The 21,987-nt window shown below is 41.3% G+C and overlaps 1 protein-coding gene across 1 annotated transcript; it reads left to right on the top strand.

Annotated features, from left to right (window-relative positions):
• The first annotated feature begins 1,833 nt into the window (after positions 1-1,833).
• On the top strand, positions 1,834-19,355 carry IGFBP3 (insulin like growth factor binding protein 3). Its single transcript, XM_050310662.1, has 4 exons — positions 1,834-2,821; positions 10,361-10,587; positions 12,150-12,269; positions 18,367-19,355. Exons 1-4 carry the CDS (start codon positions 2,437-2,439, stop codon positions 18,490-18,492), a joined length of 858 nt encoding a protein of 285 aa, XP_050166619.1. The 5' UTR covers positions 1,834-2,436; the 3' UTR covers positions 18,493-19,355.
• Positions 19,356-21,987: the final 2,632 nt, after the last annotated feature.

The following is a 21,987-nucleotide window of genomic DNA, read 5'->3' as shown; positions in this document are numbered from 1 at the left end:
ATCCCAAAGATTTTTGGACTTCATTACCTAGAAACAGTTTTTAAAACCAAAGTAAAATAAAAAATAACAGCAAGTGTGCCTGCAATAGTCTGAGGAAACCAAAACACCACCAACCCCAAACAAAACCCCCCAAAAATGAACAAAAACCTCATCCTGAAACCGAACATGTAGTAGTATATTGTGCTTGATCAATTCTCTCTTTGTAGATGGGCTCGCAAGACAGTGAGTCTGTAATTCAATCCTGGACAACCTGCGACCTCTTTTGGTCAATTAATAAAACGAGCAGGAGGACAAAAGAAGACTTAAAAGCCTTGGTACAGCCACCCATCCGGGCATTAAGCAAGGCTGATCTCTCTTCTTTAATTCCTGGGGAAAAGTGTCTACTCTTACACCATATTATTCATAAATAATATGGTGTAAATAAAATACCAGATATTTTCTATCCTGCTATGTACAGTGCTCCTTTCAAGATGGTATTTGAAAGGTGCAAGCACTGAATAAAAAAAAGAGAAAACAAATGGAATAGCTGATTCTAATTATCTAAAAATATATGATTTGTAAAAAGTGCAGTTTTCAAGATTCACAGCATCATGGCCAGTACTTGAGCAATAACATATATACTTCTCTCTTCCACTTGAATTTTAGCACATGAACAGCTGATGAATTACTGGAAGGTGAATTCCAGTGTTAATGATGAAGGGGTTGAAAGCAGAACATTCATTCCCACAGCAGAAGATATTTGTATAAACCAGTATCTGTGAGCATTATTGGTTTTATTTTTCACAAGGAGCAGGCTTCTCTGGCTGGAATGCCATTATATATGTCTATGCATTTAGCTCACCATCCTCTTCCTCATGAGATTGCAGGAGAGCTTCAGAAAGGATGTTGGCACTGCCAATTCAGATTTTCTTAATCATTGTTAAGCCAAGTTAATAGGGAGCAGAATATGCCTAGCAGAATGGGAGCAGAATTTGCAGTGGTCAAAAACTGAATGCAAATGCATGCATTATGCAAAATCCATGTAGAGTTTCAATGATGGTTTTTTTTTGGGGGGGGGGGGATTGTTTGGCGCTTTTTTTTTTCTGGGTTTGAGAGGATGTTGCAATAGAAACTGTTTTCTTATAGACTAAAGGAAAAGTTTGTAAGAGTTCAGAAAACTCTTTAAAAAGGCAGTTAAGGGAGGTACATCCATTATGAAACGAACCAAGTCCTGGGCCAGAGAGCAACATCTGGGGAAATGTGAGTGTATGGGTGTGCAGGTGAGCGCATGCACATACATTTCCCCCATCTACCTAAGGAAACGCAGGTGTCATGTGAGCTGCAAGCCGGTCCCAAATTAGGCCCCGAACCTGTGTGCGTGCGGGTGTGTGCGTGCGGATGTGTGCGTGTGCGAGCGCTAGCAAAGGCACGCCTTCTCCGTGGACGGGGCTCTTAGCCCCAAAGCGGCCAGGATTGTAGCCAGGAGTCCAAAAAAGGGCACTCTCCGCGAGCTTTGCTCTCCTCTCCTGGTGCCAAGGAAACGCACACGGACACGGGGACGCGCACACGCACGGCAGCACTTTTTCTTGAAACAAAAGGCACAAGACGTGTTCCTCTTGCCAGAGCCGTACCCCGCACAGCTGACTTCTAAGAAGAGCCCGTAAACCCCCGTCAGCGCCGCGTCGCCAGCCCACTCCCCCCGCCCCGCACCGCCCTCCCAGCCTAGCGTGACCGAGCCCTGGATCCGGCGATTGCCGGCACTCCCTGCGCGTTGTTCGCGGCGTGGGGCGGGCCGGGGACCGGCGCTATATAGAGACGGGCAAGCGAGTGGCGGGGGACACAGCCGGGCGCTGAGAGGCGGGGAGCGAAGCGGCTGGCAGGCAGGCAGGCGGCACGGGAAATAAACCCAAGGGAACTTCGATTTTTCTTCCCCCTCCCCATTATTTTTCCTCCCCTCCGTACTTTCTCCTTTTTTTTTTTTTTTTTTTTTTTTCCCCCCTAAAACACTTTTGGACCAAGTTTTCTTCTGACCGTCTGGACTTGGCTTTTGATTTTTTTTTTTCTTTTAACTTTTGCAAAGCTGCCTTTTTTTTTTTTTTTTTTCCCCCGAGTGTTGTGTGTATGGCAAAAAAAGAAAAGTTACTGTCGAGCCAAGTAATTCAGGCGCTCTGCAGGCAGGAGGGGGGAGAAGAGAAGGAAAAAGCTGTCTTTGTTGCTAGCGAGCCCTTGCTGCCTTTATGTGACTGAGGGCAAGCGACTGCAGGGAAGGCCAGCGTGCGAGTGCCGGCAGCGGCTCCTCGCTCCGGCAGGGCTGCGAGCGGCCGGCGGTTCCGCTCCCCGCTCGCATTGCTCCACTTCGCTCCCTCCGCCCGTGCGCACCCACAGAGGGCTCTGCCCGTCCCTCTCCCGGCCGCGGTGCGCGGGGGCGGCTCCCGGCGGCTCCCTCCGCCGGTTGCCATGGTGCCGCGGCCCGGCGTGCTGTGGGCAGTGGCGGCGGCGGCGCTGGCGCTGCTGGTGCGGCGGGCGGCGGCGGCGCTGGCGGGGCCGGTGGTCCGTTGCGAGCCCTGCGACGCGCGGGCGCTGCAGCAGTGCAAGCCCCTGCAGCCCGACTGCGCCGAGCGGGTACGGGAGCCGGGCTGCGGCTGCTGCCTCACCTGCGCCCTGCGCCCCGGGCAGCCCTGCGGCATCTACACGGAGCGCTGCGGCGCGGGGCTCAGCTGCCAGCCGCGGCCGGAGGAGGCGCGGCCGCTGCAGGCGCTGCTGGAGGGCCGCGGGCTTTGCACCAACGCGACGGCGGGCGGCAAGCTGCGGGCCTTCCTGCTGCCGGGACCGCACGCTGCAGGTAAGGGGAGAAGGGGTGGCTTGCTTGCGCGCTGCTCTCACTCCTCTTCGCTACTTTCTTTCTTGCCTTTTTTTTATTTTCGATTCGTTTTAAGTTACAAAGAGAGCTGCCCGCAGCAGGGGCGGGGAGGCGCGGGCGAGCTCGCAGCGGAGCTCTGTCTCCGGAAAGGGCCCTCGCTCGCTGCCCGCCGGTCCGCGGGCGGGGGGCTCCGACGGCAGCCACGTAGCCGAGCCTGGGATCGTTTTGGAGGAGGTGTGCTTTGACCGAAGGAAAGGACAATTTACTTCTTCCGCCTTATTTTTGTATATATAAGTTTTCTTCGATATCGATGCTGAGAAGTAGCTCCTCGTAAAAGAGGCAGAGTTGCCTTTTCTTATTCTAAAAAAAAAGGAGGAGGGGAGTGGGGGAGGGATTGCATGTTACTTCTGCGGGTGCGTGGGACTGCCAGGCTACAGACCCTGGATGAGAGAGAGGGTGAAGTCCTCGCCGTTTGTACCCGGTGTTCCTGGAAAGAGGGTGTACAAAAACTCGAGAGATTGGTCTCTAACTCCCGAGCTGCAGCGTGGGTAAGTCAGGGAAGTCTAAGCACAAAGAGGAAAAAAAGGGGAAGAAAAAAACCGCAAGAGTTAAATATCCCTTTGGCCTGGAAAGGTGGTTATTCAGAACAAAGCGTTTGCACAGCAGTATTTAAGAGGACGTTTGTTTTTTGCCTGCACTGCAAATAAATCTTTGGTCAAACAAAGCTTTCCCGTACCTCTTCCATGTCTTGTAAATGAGACGTTCACTGAGTGGGTTTTGTTTCGTTTGAAGAGGAAGGGACGGTTGGAAAAAACTCTGTTAGCATGCACGTTTGGAAATTTAAGACAGGGAAACTTGGGATTCAGATCAAGAAAGCACAGTCCCTCTATGCAAACATTTAATTAAACTGTTTGCAACCCAACAGCAGGTTTGTGAACATTTATTTAATAGAAGAGTGTGTCAAAAGGCTTTCCACTATTTGCATTTTTAAAAAGCCAGGAGATTTTCTGCTAGGTTGCACGGCTTCTTTCACTAGCCTTTCCTTAGCTGAGGAAGTGGCACCAGTGCTCAAGTTAACTGGCTTCTGGAAGAATAGGCAAAGCCTTACTATAATTAATATATGCTGCTCCCAAGATGTGACAATTTAAATGAGAGTTTAGAGGTATTCACTGAAGTTTTAAATCTCCTTGAAACATTGAGCAGCTTCCTTCATCTCATGAGCTTGGCTCTTCTTACTTATCCTTGGAGTGACACTGGAAACAAGGGGGCATCTCCTTGATACTTTAGAGTTGATGCTGTAGTGCTTTTAACAGGACTGTTAGAGATCTAGAAAGGGGAAGACAGATGCGCTTTGCTGAAAATCTTTCCATTTTCAGCTAAATTTCTCAATCTGCATTCTTGGCTGAGGGAGAGCTCCGATTTTGAAATCAACAGGAGCTTTGATTCCTTCAAAAGTGCAGAGTAGGTCTCTTACAGTTCACATTCAAGTAGTTGCAAACCTGGTGTGCAAGAAGGAAGAAGTACCGCAAACCTGTGACATGTAGTGCCTACGTCCTTAAGGGTACTGCTCCATTCCCAGCTCTAAATACAACACTCTGTGGTACACACCCTCTCTGAGCAGGATCACATCATCTCCTTTACACACAGCTAGGTCCTGCATCGTGTGCTATACTGTTGGTCATTACTAGTTCACAGAAATTGCTGGAAATTAGTATGGGGTGGAGTACACTACAGTAGCACTGTAGTGGGCCACTGACTTTCCAGTTGGTTTTTTTGGGCGTGAAAGTGTTAAGTAGTAGTGTGCATGTGCAACCCTTCTAATCTGTTTTAAAAAAAGAGCGGGTAACTATCATAGCAGTTTTGTTTCTCTAAAGCTAGCATGGCACCTGTTGGAGTTATGGGAGAAAATGAACGACAACCTGCTAGCTCAGTATAAGGGTAACAACGAGGCTGAATCTTTATTAACAGAAAATAGAGGGTTTATATAGGGTTGTGGAAGGAAGGTTCAGGAATGTGGGAGGAGAATGGGAGGAGCATGCTAATCCTCCAACTGGGATTGGGTATAGGGTAATGCATAAACATAGGGAGAACATACATATGTATGCAGGGGTAACATAACAACAGGGAATAACAGGGATTGGTCGAGCTGCTGTGGCTCCATGAATTGTCCAATAGTAGCTGACACTCGCTCTTGGGCTCGACGTCCATGGTAACCACTTGCTACATGGTGATACTTGCAGCTGCAGCTCGAGGTTAATATCACACCTAAAAATCACTTATAATACATGTTGTTTTAACCACCGTGATTATGCCCTTTACAGATATAAAACCAACCCCAACATTTCACCCTTTTTTGTTTTATAACTTAAATTAAAAGAAATGTTTCATATAAATGATAATTAATGGTAATAGTAAAGAGAAGAAGGGATAATTACAATTCACAGTAGAAGAAATACATCAATTAAACCCAAAAAGAAAATACAGGGATTTTACAAAGTAATATGTCTGGAAATTAGATTAAAAACATATAAAACATATATGTGTTTACAATTTTGTAATTAAAAATTTCTACGATTAAATGATGATAGTACATAAGAAGAATTAATTAGTAAATAAGAGGGAAAGTTATATGGGATAATGACAGTAATAGAAATTAAGGGATAAACAGGAATTAAACCCAAATTCTTAAATGGTGTTATGATAGGGTTGATTTCAAAGGTGTTACAATTAATTTTAATTGATGTTGTTTTATAAGGGAGGATAAATAATAATGATGATGTTTGTATGGTGGAGTGTATTTATCGTGATTTTTGGTGTTTAACATGAAACTTTTGGTAACTGGGGAAAACAGAAACTTGGGTAACAGAGTCAATATGGACACGTCCATATTTTGTACTCTCCTCTCTCCTATCAACAAGAGGGAGTGAAGTGTGAAATGAAAAGATTAGTAAATTAACAAGTTGAAGTAGGTATAAAGTATGAAACAGAAAAGAAATGACGTGTTTTAAATGTAAACATAAAGAATAAAATTGGAGACGAAATTTTATATGAAAATGATGAAAATATTACACAAGAAGTAAGTAATTGAATATACACGAATAAAGAATAATATGAGTTGTGTAGATTACCATCATCAAAATGTGGATTTTTGTTTGTTCTTAAATGCTGGATGTTGTTTTACTCCCTGTATAAAAATGACTCAATGGAGACAACATTAATAAAATATAAGTATAAGCACAGGTAAATGTAAAAACAATTGTAAGAATTAAAAAGCTTAAAAAGGCATCAATAATAAACTAACATTTTTAAAAGAGAAATTTTCAAGTGAGGTAATAATAGAGACTTCTTCTTAGAGTTGGAGGGATATAGGGAAGAGGGAGAAGGAAAGGGGAACCACCGTGTAGAGGCTTTCTCTACCCCGCGGCAGCCCATCGACGGCGCCGTCAGTCAGGTAGATGGGGAACCTCTGTACAGAGGCTTACTTTACCCTGCAAAGAAAATAAGGAAGGGGCACTCCATAAAGGAGGTTCATTACTCTGGGGCAACTCATTGCCTCCAGAGCAGCTTATTATTGACGGGGTGAGGAGTTTTAAGCAGGGTAGCTTATTATTCCCAGTTTAGGAATGGGGAAATAGGGAAAGAAGTCTTTATTATACTATAAAGATTGTTAAACTAATAATAAATGTAAAATAACATTATAAATTACATAAATATTAACATACTTTAAAAGTTAAATTACAAAAGAAAACATATTGAAAAGGTAAAGTTAAATTATAAGAGAAAACACATGAAAAAGATAAAAGTCTCCTTTGTTGTTTTCATCCTAGAGTGTAACTGGGCAAGGATTTTGTGGTAAAGGTCTGCGAAGGTGTCTCCGTCTGCGAATAGGGTAGTTGTTAAACGGCACATAGGCGATGCGTCCATGGGGCAAGAGGATCCGGACCCGTTCGGTTACCGGTAGATGGGCAGCGCCATCTTCCCGGATGTTGTTGTCCCGAGAGGCGGAAGTATGATTGCCGCCATCTTGAAGTTGAGAAACTTCCGGGGTGGTACAGGTGACCTCAGGCATGGAGGAGGGTGAAGGTGACGTGGTAGGTGATGTAATGCTGGGCGGAGATACTGCTTCTCGCGGGTGTTGATTAACACCGCCCTTTCTTCCCTCCTTTTGCCCGCGAAAGTTTCGCGCGCTGCCTTCATCGTCGCCATTTTGTCCCTCTGCCCTTGAGGAGTCATCCCCCCCCATATTAGGTGGTAAGGAAGGAGATGGTGACGCAGATAGAAAATCAAGTCTGTCGCCATTTTGAGGTGGATTGTTTTTAGCCGAATTGCCGTTGTAAATTCGCAGATTATTGCCAGTATCGATGTTAATACTTGGAGAACAGTCATTTTTATCCTTCTGATTTTGGAGTGTTGATGTCATTAGTTCCGAAATTTCTTTTGCCAAAGGATTTTGTTTCAGCGTGTCTTTGAATATCATAAAGATTGTACTCCACGCTTTAAGGGCTTTGACCACTTGACTGTCCCCATTAAATATAGCGCTGGTAATCGCAGATCCTATTTTTGCCCATTCCAGGTACGTTAACAGTTCTGGGATAGGATCGATGTTTTTGTGGATCCATTTAACTAGAAATTTCAGGGAGCTTTTATCCACCGAATAATCAGATCTTTTAAGCAAAGTTTTCAGATGGTAATATGTTTTGTATTCTTCCCGTGAAAGGGAGGCTCCCATAGTTGCCTTTTCTGTTTTTATATTTTTAGTTTTTGTAAGAATTTTTCTATTTTTATGTATTTTTCTATTTTAGTAGGGGGTTTGGAGATGGGGTAGGAAGGTAGGGAATGCCCAGGGCGCTCACCTCTCCCGTCCGACGTCCAGCGAAGGCGGTGAGGGGACACGAAGGTCAGTCTCGCCCTGGGAAGCCGCCGGAGCTGCAGGGTCTCTTCTACACCCCTGCAGTTATTTGCCCTCTTTGAGCGGTGTAGATTTGTACTAAAACGTAAAATCTACAAGCCAGCCCCAGGTTTGGGCTCCATTAAGCACGGCTTTGAAGAATGGAAAAGGAGCGATCCAGCCGTAGGGTTCGTTGTAGCCCCAGGTTGCGGCGCCACTTGTTGGAATTATAGGAGAAAATGAACGACAACCTGCTAGCTCAGTGTAAGGGTAACAACGAGGCTGAATCTTTATTAACAGAAAATGGAGGGTTTATATAGGGTTGGGGAAGGAAGGTTCAGGAATGTGGGAGGAGAATGGGAGGAGCATGCTAATCCTCCAACTTGGATTGGGTACAGTGTAATGCATAAACATAGGGAGAACATACATATGTATGCAGGGATAACATAACAACAGGGAATAACAGGGATTGGTCGAGCTGCTGTGGCTCCACGAATTGTCCAATAGTGGCTGACACCTGCTCTTGGGCTCGACGTCCATGGCAACCACTTGCTACATGGTGATACTTGCAGCTGCAGCTCGAGGTTAATATCACACCTAAAAATCACTTATAATACATGTTGTTTTAACCACCGTGATTATGCCCTTTACAGATATAAAACCAACCCCAACAGCACCAAGTTTTGTGAAACTGAGTTAGTCAAATATGCTTTACAGTTTAAAATGTGGCAGTATGACCATTTGAAATTGAAATGTAAGAAGTGCTGTTGAAATATGATGGCCTGTGTAAACTGAAATGACCTGCCATAGTCATGGATATTCAATGCACATTAAGAACATTTTCTGTGTATTTTTTGGTAGAAGAGGGAAACTAGTAAACTGAACTGATTGCAGAAGACCTAGATTCATGTTTATAACATTTTATTGACTCATTTCTTGCAAATTTCATTGAGAATGTGTGGGGGAAATACCACTGTTTCAAAACAGGACATTAAACCACCAAAAATATGTTCAAATACCACTGAGAGTCTGAGTTAAACCCACAAAAGCCAGGAAATTTAGACTTAAGACTTAAACTTCCTTAATCCATTGGCACTACGATTTGGATTTTCCTAGTCAATTATGTCAATTGCCAGCCGTGGCTACACTAAAACCACTGTTACCAAAATGTTAACATAGATCCCTATTCCTCTCATGTTCCTTCCCCCATTCCTGTGCATTGGCAGGGCCTGTGTTGAAATATTTAGCATCAAATGAACTATGTGATCATGGACTTTCAGGTTTAGCACTGAATTTCTCAGCTTTTGTGTCTTTTCAGTAAATCATCAAATATAATTTTAATATTGGGTGCTATCGTGATGTTAACACATCAGTCATTGTGCATTCCCAATAGGATTTCCTTAAAAATGCACATAGACAAATATCTCAGAAGGGACAGGAATACTGGACTTAGGGAGTATGTTAGAAAAATGTGTTTCTCCTGATGTCTTCTCGATGGTAGTTGAAAGAAAAAATGTTTTTGAAGCTTGAGGTGAAAACAATGTTTGTCCTTTGACACCTTTACCAAATGAATGGCAATTTTTTGTCCATTATCTTTAAAGTATGTTTTGTACACTTTTGATTTTTACAGCAGAAGAATGAAAGCATGCTGTTCTTTTTCTTTCCTGATCTATGCGTTGAATAAAGTTAAGACGGGGGGGGGGGAACAGTGTTAGAAGTGGCTAATTAGAACCAGGAGACTCAGCGCGGTGGAGCTGATTGAATTAACGTCTCTTTAAAAAAAAAAAAAAAAATGACGGCCCTGGGGAAGGCAGAGCCGCACCGCAGCCCCTAAGTGCCCGGAGCCGGCCGCGTTTAGCTGGGGTTGATGAAGTCAGCGGTGGCGGAGGGGAAGGATCCGCGCCCCGGCGCCGGTGGGGCTGCGGCGGGCTGGGCTCCGGCGGCGCGGGCCTGCCCCCTGCTGTCGGCGCGCGGGAATGCAGCGAGGGCCGAGGGGCAGTGGCGCTGGCTGCTTTCCAGGTGTTGGGGACAGACAGCCTGCACGGGTGGGGGAGTGAGGCACCTTGTGAGGCCGCTCTGAGCATCAGGGTGCTTCAGTTACAAAAGTCATCACTTTCGTAACAAAGATGCTGATGCATGTGGAATGCTACATTGTTCATCTTTTGGTATATTACTATTTTGTAAAAAGGAAAATTAAGCATTTTAGACTAATTTAGTGTCTCATTAATTGAGGGGAGACCTCATCTTGGTCTGCAGCTTCCTCCCAAGTGGAAGGGGAGGGGTAGGCACCAAGCTCTTCTTTCCCCTCTGACCAGTGATAGGAACTGAGGGAATGACATGAAAGTCAAGGGAGATTTGAGTTGGATATCAGGAAAAGGTTCTTAACCCAGAGGGTAGTTGGGCTCCCCAGGGAAGTGGTCATAGCGCCAAGCCTCCCAGAGTTCAAGAAGCATTCAGACAATACTCTCATGCACAAGGTGTAATTCTTGGCTCTGTGGTGTGTGGGACCAGGAACTGGACTTGATGATCCTTGTTGGTCTCTTCCAACTCAGGATGTCCTATGATTCTATGCTCTTGCAGATGCAGCTGGCGGTTGATTAACATTGTTTCTTCTGCATTTGTTCTTTTTGAAGGAAATTCTAGTGATTCAGAAGAAGACCAGAGTACCAGCAGCACAGAAAATCAGGCCGTTCCAAACTCTCACAGAGTGCCAGATTCCAAGTTGCATCCACCACATATCAAAATAGATATCATCAGGAAAGTGCAAGCCAAAGATACACAGCGCTATAAAGTGGAATACGATTCGCAGAGTACAGATACACTGAATTTTTCTTCTGAATCCAAACAAGAGACTGAGTATGTAAGTATTTTTGTACTTGATGGTTGGGTCCCATGAGCAAAGGTACACCAGCTCACCAATGCTGCTGGTGTCTGTAAAAACTTGAAATAAGTCTGTCAGGGACAGGAGGCCTTTGTCAGCAAGTGGTCTTCTAGCTGTGTCTGCATGTTGGCTTCTGATACTGGTCTGTTTGACTTTGGAAGCTTACTTGAAAATAATGATTTAAAAAAAGCTGTTGATCTTTTTGTAATCCCAGTTCAGGACCAAATCTTTGAATGTGTTTGATTTGTAGTCAGTGTGTTTGAGCAGTAAGAGCAGCAATTTAAAGCGTGTGTTTAGAGCATGTGAGATTGATACAGAAAGAAAACATGTGAAAGCAACAAAGAAGGTCTTTACTAACCAAAAAAACTCCATTTTGATCTCCAGTAGAACTGTGGAGTCTGTATGCTTTCAGACACTCACATAAAAGGCACTTTATATGAGCAGACTATTAATATTACCACTTGAAAGTATAAATTACTTTACTTCACTAATTAAAAACTGCACCAGATGAGTCTTTGTGTCAATACAGCAACTTAAAGATTTTTAAACCATGCAAAAAAATTTTCTTGGATTTCCACTGAGGTAGTGGGCTTGTGGACTGAGTCAGTAATATGCCCAGAAAGAGTGTAGCTAAGCACAGAGTTTGTGGGCTGTGATTCTTGAATCCTAATCCCACTGCTGAGACTGACTGCTTTCTTGGCTTCTGGCAAAATGTGAACTCCTCTGCTCTTGGTTTTCTGACTGCAAAGTGGGGTTCATAATTCTTTACTCCCTACCCTGAAGGGCTGCAGTGAAAAATCATTAGTTGGTGTTTGAGACGTGCTTTTAAAAGTGCTTCTGGAAGCTCTTTTTGGCTCATTGTCCAAGAGTTAATCCTCACTACATTGTTGTCAGTCTTTTGCTGCTTAAAAAAATGAGGAAAAAAGTGACATACTTATCTAATGAGACTATTGTGTGCAACTGGTCCTTTGCATTTCTGCATCCATTTGGTCCAGTTGAAATTGGGAATCATTGCCCAAAGTTGAGGAATTTTATATATACATACACATTATGCCAAACTACTTGTTTTTAATTAAATCTATTTCATTAAGCTTTCACATCCAGCAGAATCACAAAAATCAAATGTCATTAGGGAAGGCCTATCTAGTAGTATATTTCCAGTGACCTACTTTCTTCTTTTCCCACTTGGTGCAAGGCCAGCTTTTCCAAATTTAAGTTATGTTATATGTTACTGATTGACATACTGGTTAAGCCTTCCCATGAGTATATGTGACTGTGATTTCAACTGGAAATGCCACTAGATGCCTCAGCATAGCATAGGACCTTCAATGTTCAGAAATCATTTTATCTTGAATAGAGCAGAGAGTCAGATATTTTTCTGTGAATGGTCTGCCTTTTGACATATCCAGCCATCCCTTTGTTTTAATGGATTTGTTTGAGTTTGTGCTTCGTGCCCTTTAAAGATTTATCAACTCTTATGTGAAAGACAGAATTTGAAAATTAAATTTCACCTGTGTTTTCTCAAATATGCTTGTTAACAGGGTCCATGTCGTAGAGAAATGGAAGACACTTTAAAGCACCTAAAGATCCTGAATGTCTTGAGTCCAAGGGGCTTTCATATTCCGAATTGTGACAAGAAGGGGTTCTACAAGAAAAAGCAAGTAAGTACAGAGTTCTGATTACTTCAATGAACGCATTTCACTTTTTCGACATCTTTGTTGAAGGATCTTGTCAGCAAGGTGCATTATATATCGTTTTGTAAAGGAACTAGTTAATTTCCAGTTTTAGGACCTGCCTCAATAGTGCTGTACCTTGTCAAATGGGGATAGTATTTTTATTTTCTGTTGGTCATGACAACAGGTTTATTTGAGAAACTTCGTACTTAATCACACATGGGTTGACTGGTGTCCTAGATACTAATGCCCTTTGGTTTAAAAAAAGCAGTGCCTCTGCAATAACCCACAGAGCTAATGTTGCAGTCACCATATGACTGCAATAGATCAATGCTTTGAATTGTAAATAGCTACTTGAGAGTTCCTAGAAGAACTGCACTGGATCATATTACAAAAAGCAACTTGAGAAAGGTATATAGCTGTCCTTTATGTGCTACACAGATCGCTTCCAAAATCCAAGTCATGTTATCATGAAAGTGATACTTGTAGTAGTTACTCTGCAGCAAGGATGGCTTCTCAGCCTTTTCTGGTTCTGGGGTTGTGACCTTTCTTGTGAAACACATACTGAAACTGTGGGTATTTATGCTTCAGTTGTGTCAGATTGAGCTACAGCAGCATTCTCCATTCAGTGCTGCCGTTGAAGCTCATTCAGGAACTTGGAAAAGTGCACATTGCATCTAATTCCAGTGTTTAGTTAGTGGCCTGCCTCCAAATATGTTTCTTGGTATAATTCCAAAATTTTCTGAATTCAAAGGTTTCTTTTAAGACTTTTCTCAAGGACAAATTTTATTTGTGGACAATCTTGTCTCTCCCATTTGGGTTTACACAAGTCAGCCTCTCTATCTCTGGTAACCAAAGGAGTGGTTGACTCTCTGTTGCTCGCTAATGCAGTTCATTGGTTAGAAATGAGAGGCCAACCTCCAACCAGGCAACCTTATTTTAGGAATGGTATCTCTCCATTTTTTTGGCTTCCAGCTTTCTTAGAAACAGTCTTCCCTTTCTGGTATTCCCTGGAGCTCTGCATTAAGCTGGCAGTGTCAGGTGGAGCATTTGCAACAGGGGAGAGATTTCCAGCCTTCCTTTCTGCCATCAGTCCAGCACTGACAGCACTGTTTGACCTTTGGTGCATGCTGCTGAGCTTGTCTATGCTTTCCAGCTTTTCCCAAGCAGGTGGTGGCAACTCCCAAGCAGGGGAAGTTTCTTCTTGTTGCCTGGAGCTTTGAGAAGCCTGTGTCAATCTTGCTGTGCTGCATGTAAACTAGCAGAGAGCAACACTCACATCTTGATCAGAGTTTTTTCAGAAAATTCTTTGGACTGCTATGCAGAGCCATAAAAGCATTTCCTTAGCTGCTCCAGAGCAGCCCATCATTTAACTGTGTTCAAGGCATACAAGTCTGCTGTAGCCCTTTTCCTTCTCTAGGTATTACAGAGGACTGTAGATTGTTTACTTTGTTCAGTAGATCTTCCTTTCATCTCCAGACTCTAAGGCTTTTTGCTTTGTCAGCAAAATTGTGTTGGTTTGCAAGCAGTCTCTGGCATGTGTATGTAGTAAATCAGACTCATAGTAAGCACATATTAAAGTGGCTTACTTTAGAGGATGACTGTACTTTAAAGTGCAGTCATAGTTCTTCCAGCAAGGCAGAAAAAAAGGAAATACAAAGTTAGAAATAGGAAAGACAGATAATAATTTTACCTAGCCTTAGTTCCTGGAAGGTGAGAATAAGGTAGTGGTGCAGAGAAAATACACACTTCTACCCTCTATGTAGTGTCTGTCCTACCTAGAAACTTTCAAAACTGCTTTAGGAAAGGTTCCTCAAAACTGCTTTAGGAAAGGTTTCTCCAATATGTGCAACAACCTGTCTGGTCAGCAAAGATAGACGATGAAGGGACACTTTCATACTTGGCCAGCCTTGTGAAGCACTGTGCCAATTTACCCAGGTAGTTTCAATGGTAGTTTGAGATGACTTGGGATCTTGTAGGGCATGCCCACAAATGGAACCCAGATGAGTAAATATTCTACATGAAATTCAGTTGGGGTGCTGATCCCAGAAATGAACCTCAATCAACGCTGGGAACAGATCTTCACAGATAAGGCTTACAGAGGCAGCCTGTTTCTCTCACCAACAAAATACAAACCACAAATAGTAGTTACCCTCATAGAATTAAGTCCTAGAAAAAATCATGAGTTTGAGAAGTGAGTCCTGTCCAGACCTAATTAACTACCTGCAAGGAATTGTGACAGTTGTGTTTGTTTGGTTTCCTTTTGAAGCATCGTGTAGGTCTGATATTTTAAACACTGTGAGCAGGTGTCTAATCTCATTAACAGAATGCTAGGTTATTTTATTCATTCACTTCATTGCAATTATTAGCAGCGTTCAATCTGTAGTTGAATTATATTGTCACAACAAAATGCAGAATGATAGGTTAGGAAATAGGTGGTAAATCCATTGAAAAATTAGTGCAAGGTAGGCATTTTGAATTCTGGAAACAACTGTCAGAACTGCTATCTAGGATGAGAATGTAGAAGGTGTGGGATGGTAGGAATCTGCAAAATTATGATCGTACTGGACACCATTAAAACTCATTCAGGATGCACTTCACGTGTTCCGCCTTCCTGGTCACCTGCTCTTCCAGTCAAGTTGAAAGCAGTTATTTTTCATGACATTTTTGGATATCTAGAAATTGACTTTTCAAGAACAACACATTTGCATGTGTGAAACAATTTTAATAATGTAAATTTATCTGTTAGGGTATAACATGAAAAATATTTCACACCTTGTGTTTATATATAAACTTCCTTAAAATCAGACCTATTATGACTTAGAATTCTTTGTCTTATTAAATCACACATGTAAGGCTGTGCTATTCAACCATGGTATATAGGCATATTTATGTGGAATAAGTTGATACAGGCATGTTGCTGCCTCAAGCATGGCAAAAAAAGTTTTGATGAAATTAGAATTATTTCATGGGGCAATTACTAGAATTGCCCCATGTTTATGTACTGTAGCCAGATATTCACCTAAATGTGAGCTGGCAGTGTCCCACTGAAAACAGAGCTAGGCTTGGCAGGAGCCAAAATGGCTTAAGGTATATGTCAATGCTGTTTGCAGTCTGTTCCTGAAGACCACAGTTGTAGCTCCATGGAGACCACTGAGTTGACCAGGAATTTAATGGGATACCATATGCTTTGCTGTGCTCTGCAAATGCCTCTGCGGCACTTCTTTGTGGAAAGGAGAGGGGCAGGTGGCATGGAAGCTGGCAGCTGGTGTTTCTATCATAAGTAATTACTGTCTCTACCAGTTGGGTAGTTTTCCAGCTTTTTGAACTTATGAAGTCATACAGAAAAGCTGGGCAGAGCCTTGAAATGTATGTGGAGTACAAAACTCAGAAGAGCAGATATTTTGATATTTTTTTTCCATATGATCTGTCTACCACTTCTGTAGTGAATACATGCTAGATGTTTCAGGATAAAAGCATCACTTTCGAATCAGAAGTGCTTTCCTATTTACAGTATGACTGAGTGGGTAGTACGAAATCACAGATTGGAAAAGATAAATTGGTTCTTCATAGAGTGTTATTTCAGCTGTAAAATGATCCAGGGGTTTGCTTGTCAAATGGGTTATCTAGAAGAAGTAAAAAACACAAACTAGGAGTAGGGAAGGTGTTTCTGCAGACTAACCTCATCTTGCAGTTAATTCTGAAAATTAATTGTGCAACCGTAAAAAGCAATCAAAGCCTCCAACAGCATGAGGTAACTTTGATTGATCATTTGTTTTGAGAGTGATGCAACCCTATGAATCAGCGAGAGTTGTGTAACGTACTTCATATAGTGCTTCTAAAAGGGGAGGCTATGTTACTATTGTTAGCAGAAGTGTAGTTTCGTTGCCAGAGCACCAAGCTGGCAGCCAGAAGCCCTGTGCTCTTTGGGCTCTATCTGTGCCTGCTTGGTTGGGAAAAACAACTCACAAAGTGCTGCCTCAGTTTCCTTTTCTGTAAAATTTAAATTGTGCAAAGACTGTTTTTTATTAATTCCTTTGTTTTGAGCATGAAGAATTTCAGTTGTTAAATGTTAATATTACTTAAGCCAGAGTCCAGTCCACTCGCCATCAAAATAAAAGGAAAATTTTCCTTGATATCAGTGAACTTGGAGCAGCCATTCATAGACATCCTGGAGAGTTATGTGTAAGCTCTAGTCAAGCTTTTGAGACAATAAACATAAGTAGTAAGACTTATGTTTAATGACTTAAAGGTAACTAGAACTGAAATGCAGGTAACAATTTAGTTTAGCAAATTGCTAATGTAGCTGTTCTCTCAGTAGGTTTGAACCTCTTCACCCTCTCCTAAAACTAAGCTAATATGAACTTTAAGCTGGATCTTGTCATCCTACTGCTGTGCATTTTCACAGGGCTAATGCAGAAGGACTGCAAATTCATAGAAGGGAAGGCATTTTATTATTTCTGCATTGGGCTTGCTAATTAATAGTATATCACAAGGGTGGATTAATTTGCAATTATGGTGATTAACATTACTTCATTTACTCTAAAATAAAATAAACAACTTGCTGAAAAAAATTGTATCTAATGTGTGACCTGCTTACATCCTTCTTTCACAAGTTCCTAGTGATGCCTGTCTGCACTACTCCATGCTCACGGGCCAGTGTGTTGGTGCATGCTGTCCCTGGAGTGATCTGTATTCACAGTTGTGTCCAAAATTGCACCCTGTCACCTAGACATCGAAAGGATCGGGCACTTTGAGCAGCATGTGAAGCCCAACTCTAGCTTGATACCTTGTGTACCTGAACATGGAAAAGGCACTTAGAGTTGTGAGCCACTGTCATACCCTCCTGGAGACTCTGAAGAATAAGCAGTTGAGTGGTAGTGACCAAGTTTATCTGACTTTTACCAACCTGAACTCTAAAAACTTGAATTGCTATGAATATGATCTTAAAGGCGACACTTGCTCTGCTTGCACGATAGACTTGACAGTGTTGAGGGATGTAAGTAGCTTCAGTCTAGCCAATCTTCCTTCATACTGGCAATGCAACAGACAAAACCTCAGGAAACTAGGTATGCTTGTGTCACTGTGTGGTTTGTCAGTATGTCCTGAATAAAGAGCCACCTCTGTTTGCATTTGAAGCAAATCCTGCATCACCAAATCTCAAAACATGAGCTGACATGGACACTGTGTCTTGACAGTGAGGCTGACCATTGCAAACCTAGTGAGATTCTGGAGATGTATCTTGTGAGCGGGTAAAAGGCCTGTGAGGTCCCAGAGGTTCACAGTATGTAACTGTATCCAGAGTTGCATTCTGAATGCAGCCTGTAGCATCTTGTCTCCTTTAGTCTAGTTTTTACCATTCTTAGTTTCTTGGGGGGGACATTACTTACTTATATGTAGTAAACTTTATAATGCATTTTTACTGCTTCTAAAGAGGTTCAGTGTCATTGCCTGTGGTAGTTTCAGGTTGGTCAGCATTGTTGTAATACCAGCAGCTGACTTAAAGCTGTCATAGATTATACACTAGTAGATATGCAACTTTATTTATAGGAAAACATACATGTAAAGTTCTGGTACACCTAACAGTTGTTGAAGGATAATTCCATTATGGAAGGATTATATATCTGTTAATAAACATCAGCTACGGTTTTGAATTTCCTTGCAAACAGATGCAAGGGTATTTATTGCTGAAATTGTTGTCTTTTCCAGACCTGTGCTTTAGTGTAGAACATATCTGTTAATTTTCTTTTCCAAGATGGATCGCAGTCATTAGCCTGTACTGTAGTAAGTAGTCCTGGTATTCAAAGGGGGCAGCTGTGCTGCCAAATATAGAAGGGAGTACTTCATAAGGCTGTTTTTTGGTAGTCCTCAGTGCAGTTTTATTATGGAGCAGTTAGACCCAGAGGTCTAACTTGATTTTATTGAAGTACTTTGTAGTGGTAACAAATGCTCTGATTCTGTCAGATACGATCAGGATATGGTAGTGCATCTATCAAATGAGCTAGAATCCCTGTTGTATAACACTAAAACCTGAAAAAAAAACCCACCCTAAACTATGCTAACCAAGTCTTCTGTTCTGTTTCAGTGTCGCCCGTCCAAAGGCCGAAAAAGAGGTTATTGCTGGTGTGTGGATAAATATGGACAGCCACTTCCCGGGTATGATGGGAAGGGAAAAGGAGATGTCCACTGCTATAACTTGGAAAGCAAATGAGGACTGGGTGCGAGCTCTTTTGGCATCTGGGCGTGGCCACTGGACCTCACAGAGACCATGGAGGGCTGGGCAAACACTGTGGACTGCATTGCGCATGAAGTATTGAGCTCTGCCTCTGCAGCAGGTGGGGAGTTGCAGCCTCTGCAGATGCTGTGGCAGCTGTACCCTGCCACCAACGTGCGTTGAGCTTCCTATAGGATGTTTAGGAGCTATGAAATCCCATGTAAATGTGCACTATTGATACCTAGAGAGAGAAAAACAAAAGGCACTTCAGAATGGATTCAGGGAGTCTCCACTTACTTTTTAAAGAATGGCCTGTGACCAATTTGATCCTGAAAGATACTGTTGTGTTTTTTTTTATTTTAAAGAATTTATAGATTTTAAGCTTGTAAAAGTATTAAAGAAAAAACCACAAAACAAACAAAAAAACCCTACAAGGATTTAAAGGTAAGGCTTTTTTTACAGGTCTGATGGGAAACTTGTCTTCACGGGTAAAAGGTTTTATAAAAATCTCAAAGAACTTTTTAAAGAAATGTATTTCTAAAATAAAGACATGGCTATTTTTTCTGTAAAAAATATTATGAATATTCTGTTAGTCTGTATTTAATATAATTGTTTTTTAATAAACTTTATTTAAATGTAACATGTGAATACCAAATATTACATGGTAATTCTAGTGTATACTTCTGTATGCAAAGAGAAAGTAAGGGTATGGAATGACCTATAAGTATATTTAAATCCATATACATACACACTGACATATTCTAGATCATAGAAATTAATTTGTGGAGCAAAGGAAGTGTTTCTAGAAGAGTTTGAGATTTTGTGTATTTGATATAACTAGAAATTCCAAGATAATTTCTTTTTAATTATTTTATTGTTAATTTTAATGTACTCATCACTGAATTATGCCACTGGAAAAGGATAACCATTGCACTGAAACTCTTGGTAAAACTTTCTTTTGTCCTTTGCTTCAGTTTGTGCAACAGGGCTTACATTTCCTTCATTTCCTGCTCACACTAATGCAGAATATTCATGGACAAAAAAATTGCCATTACAGTACCAGCCTTTCTAATTGCTTATTTATTTTGAAAAAGTGTATCTATGCTGTGTTGTCTTGGTTCATTCTACCAAAGCACATACTCTGTAGGAGGCACTCCTCTTCAAAACAGTGCTGACAAGATGAGGGGATTGTAGGCCCTGAGTGTTGAGACACGTGCACTTCATTTATGCTACACACAATTGTTGCTTGATTTGACTATGGTAGAAATTATTTGCCTGCATCTAAGCACCATTGAATTTAAATATTTAAACCAGCTGTCTTCCATGGTGTTATATGTCTTTTTAATTGGAAGAGAAGTGATTTCATTTTGTTGTGGTATGTGATGCTTTCACATAAGGAAGGCTTTGGCAACATTCTTTTTTTGAGGCTGATTGTTTACTGAACTTTATGGAAAATTCTATATGACAATGAAATCTGGATAAGGAAACGTGGACTGTGAAATGTAACACCTCTCTGGAAAGTAATGCCATATTTTGTATATGTATTTATTTATATATTTTATATAAATATTTTATATATTTATATAAATATATATTCTTATATGTGTCACTGTAAATGTTTGATGTCCCAGTAGGAAAAAGAAGCCATCAACTCTTTAATTTCTTGTTGACTTGGGAACTCTATGAAGACTGAGGACAGGGGGTTCGCGCTGATGGGGCCAAGGGTTATGTGATGGAAGAGAGACCTTGCCCACTGCATGAATTACAACCATCCTTGTTCCTGCCAGCAATGGCAAATATCTTGAAACTCTGACAGGGAAAGATTTGGTTTTGCAGCTCACCAAGATTGAGGCACCTGAGCACCATAAGTCAGATCTTTAAAGCCTAACCATTAATGTATTAGCTGAACAGCCCTATGTGTGTTCTGCACATCTTTCCAATTTCTGTCTAATTAAATGAGTTCACATCATGATGAAAACTGAAATTTTATAGCCTCAGAGTAAGAAAAAAAATATACATGAAGTGATGCTTACTCCAGGCTAATACATATTTCCCAACAGATGGTTGCATAAATCTTTTTAAGGTGAAGATTTATTGCAATATTTTTGTTGCTAAAGCAGATGTAATACTTGCAAAGATTTGCTGACAAAATAATAAGTGCTGGGCCTTTTATTTTTTTTTTTTTGTAAACCAGTCCTTTCAAATAATTTCATAGAGCAAAGAAAGTTATGTTTACACCAATATTTGGGCATAACCATAGATAGAAGAATAAGAATTGAGTTCATCAAAGTGAGTATTTTGCCTTTTTTTTTTTTTTTTTTTTTTAATTGCTATCTGGTGAATCTTCTGAAAACAAAAATAGTTTCTTGCCAAAAGTAGGCTTGCAAGCCACATTTTGCAAGTATGCAAGAAATGTTTTAGCAGCCTGTGACAGGATTTCTGATTTGGGTATTTTGTCAAGTATTTAAGCTTTTTATGTTTTTCCCTGCCATTTAAAACAAATAGAGAAGAAGCTGGCTAGTAAAGGTCCATAAGTGATTTTTTTTTTTTAAAGCAACCCTAGGAACCTACATCTCAAGGAACTCTTGTCACATAAATTATTTAAGAAATGACATTTGACTCCTTTAAGTCGACTCCTTCTAATGGTCTTCAGTATGTAACAGAGGAAACATACACCACAAGGGGGGGGAAATTAAAGAATTGCATGGTTGTGCAAGTCAGCTTTATTCTTTTGCTTGCAACAGCTATCTTTAAAACAAAAATTGTTTGTAAAAATACCCCCCCCAAAAAAATTCTTACCTTTAATTTAGAGCTTCCTTCTTTTCAAAAGTTGCCTTTTAAATGTATTTTACAAGCAGTTGCTTGCACTAGTATTGGATATTTGCCATTGCTAATCTGATGTTCCTAACCTTTAACATTGGTATGAAATAGTATGAAATTGATTTGCAATGCAAAATAACATTATTATCCCCCTAAAAAATTTTACTTTTTTTTTTTTTTTAACATTCCTATTTCTGTGAAGACAAGGGTTCAATTCAGTAGACAAGAGTACTTGTCATTTGAAGATTTTTCTCATGGCTAAGGGAGCCAGGCTGCAATTCAAACAAATATATTTGTGATCTACATCCAAACAGCAGAATGTGGGCAGCATGAAGCAAATATATGAGTCAGTATCAGTTCAGAGGAAGATGAGTTCCCTCCATGCACAGGTTAGAAATGATTCCTGCTAAGAGCTGCAGTGAGGGGAAAACTTTGGGTTTGGTGACAGAAATGAAACCAATGTGTTAGAAAAATATCTCTTGTCTTGGTGACTTCACTGCCTTCAGTTCAGGTGGTATATTTTATTAACTGAACACTTTTTTTCTAGTTTTTAGTAAGCTCTTTCAAGAATCTCATGTGATCTGGGTTAATATTAAGAAGTCTCAGAAAAATCCTTTTAACTGTAAACATTTTTTACACCTTAAATATTTACCTGGCAGGGCACTAGAAAAA

The sequence above is a fragment of the Myiozetetes cayanensis genome, unplaced genomic scaffold, assembly GCF_022539395.1.
Source record: "Myiozetetes cayanensis isolate MyiCay16 unplaced genomic scaffold, myiCay2020 scf1, whole genome shotgun sequence".
NCBI classification, from domain to species: Eukaryota; Metazoa; Chordata; class Aves; order Passeriformes; family Tyrannidae; genus Myiozetetes; species Myiozetetes cayanensis.
The sequence above is the reverse complement of the archived record's forward strand: the minus strand, read 5'-3'. Positions and strand labels throughout refer to the sequence as shown.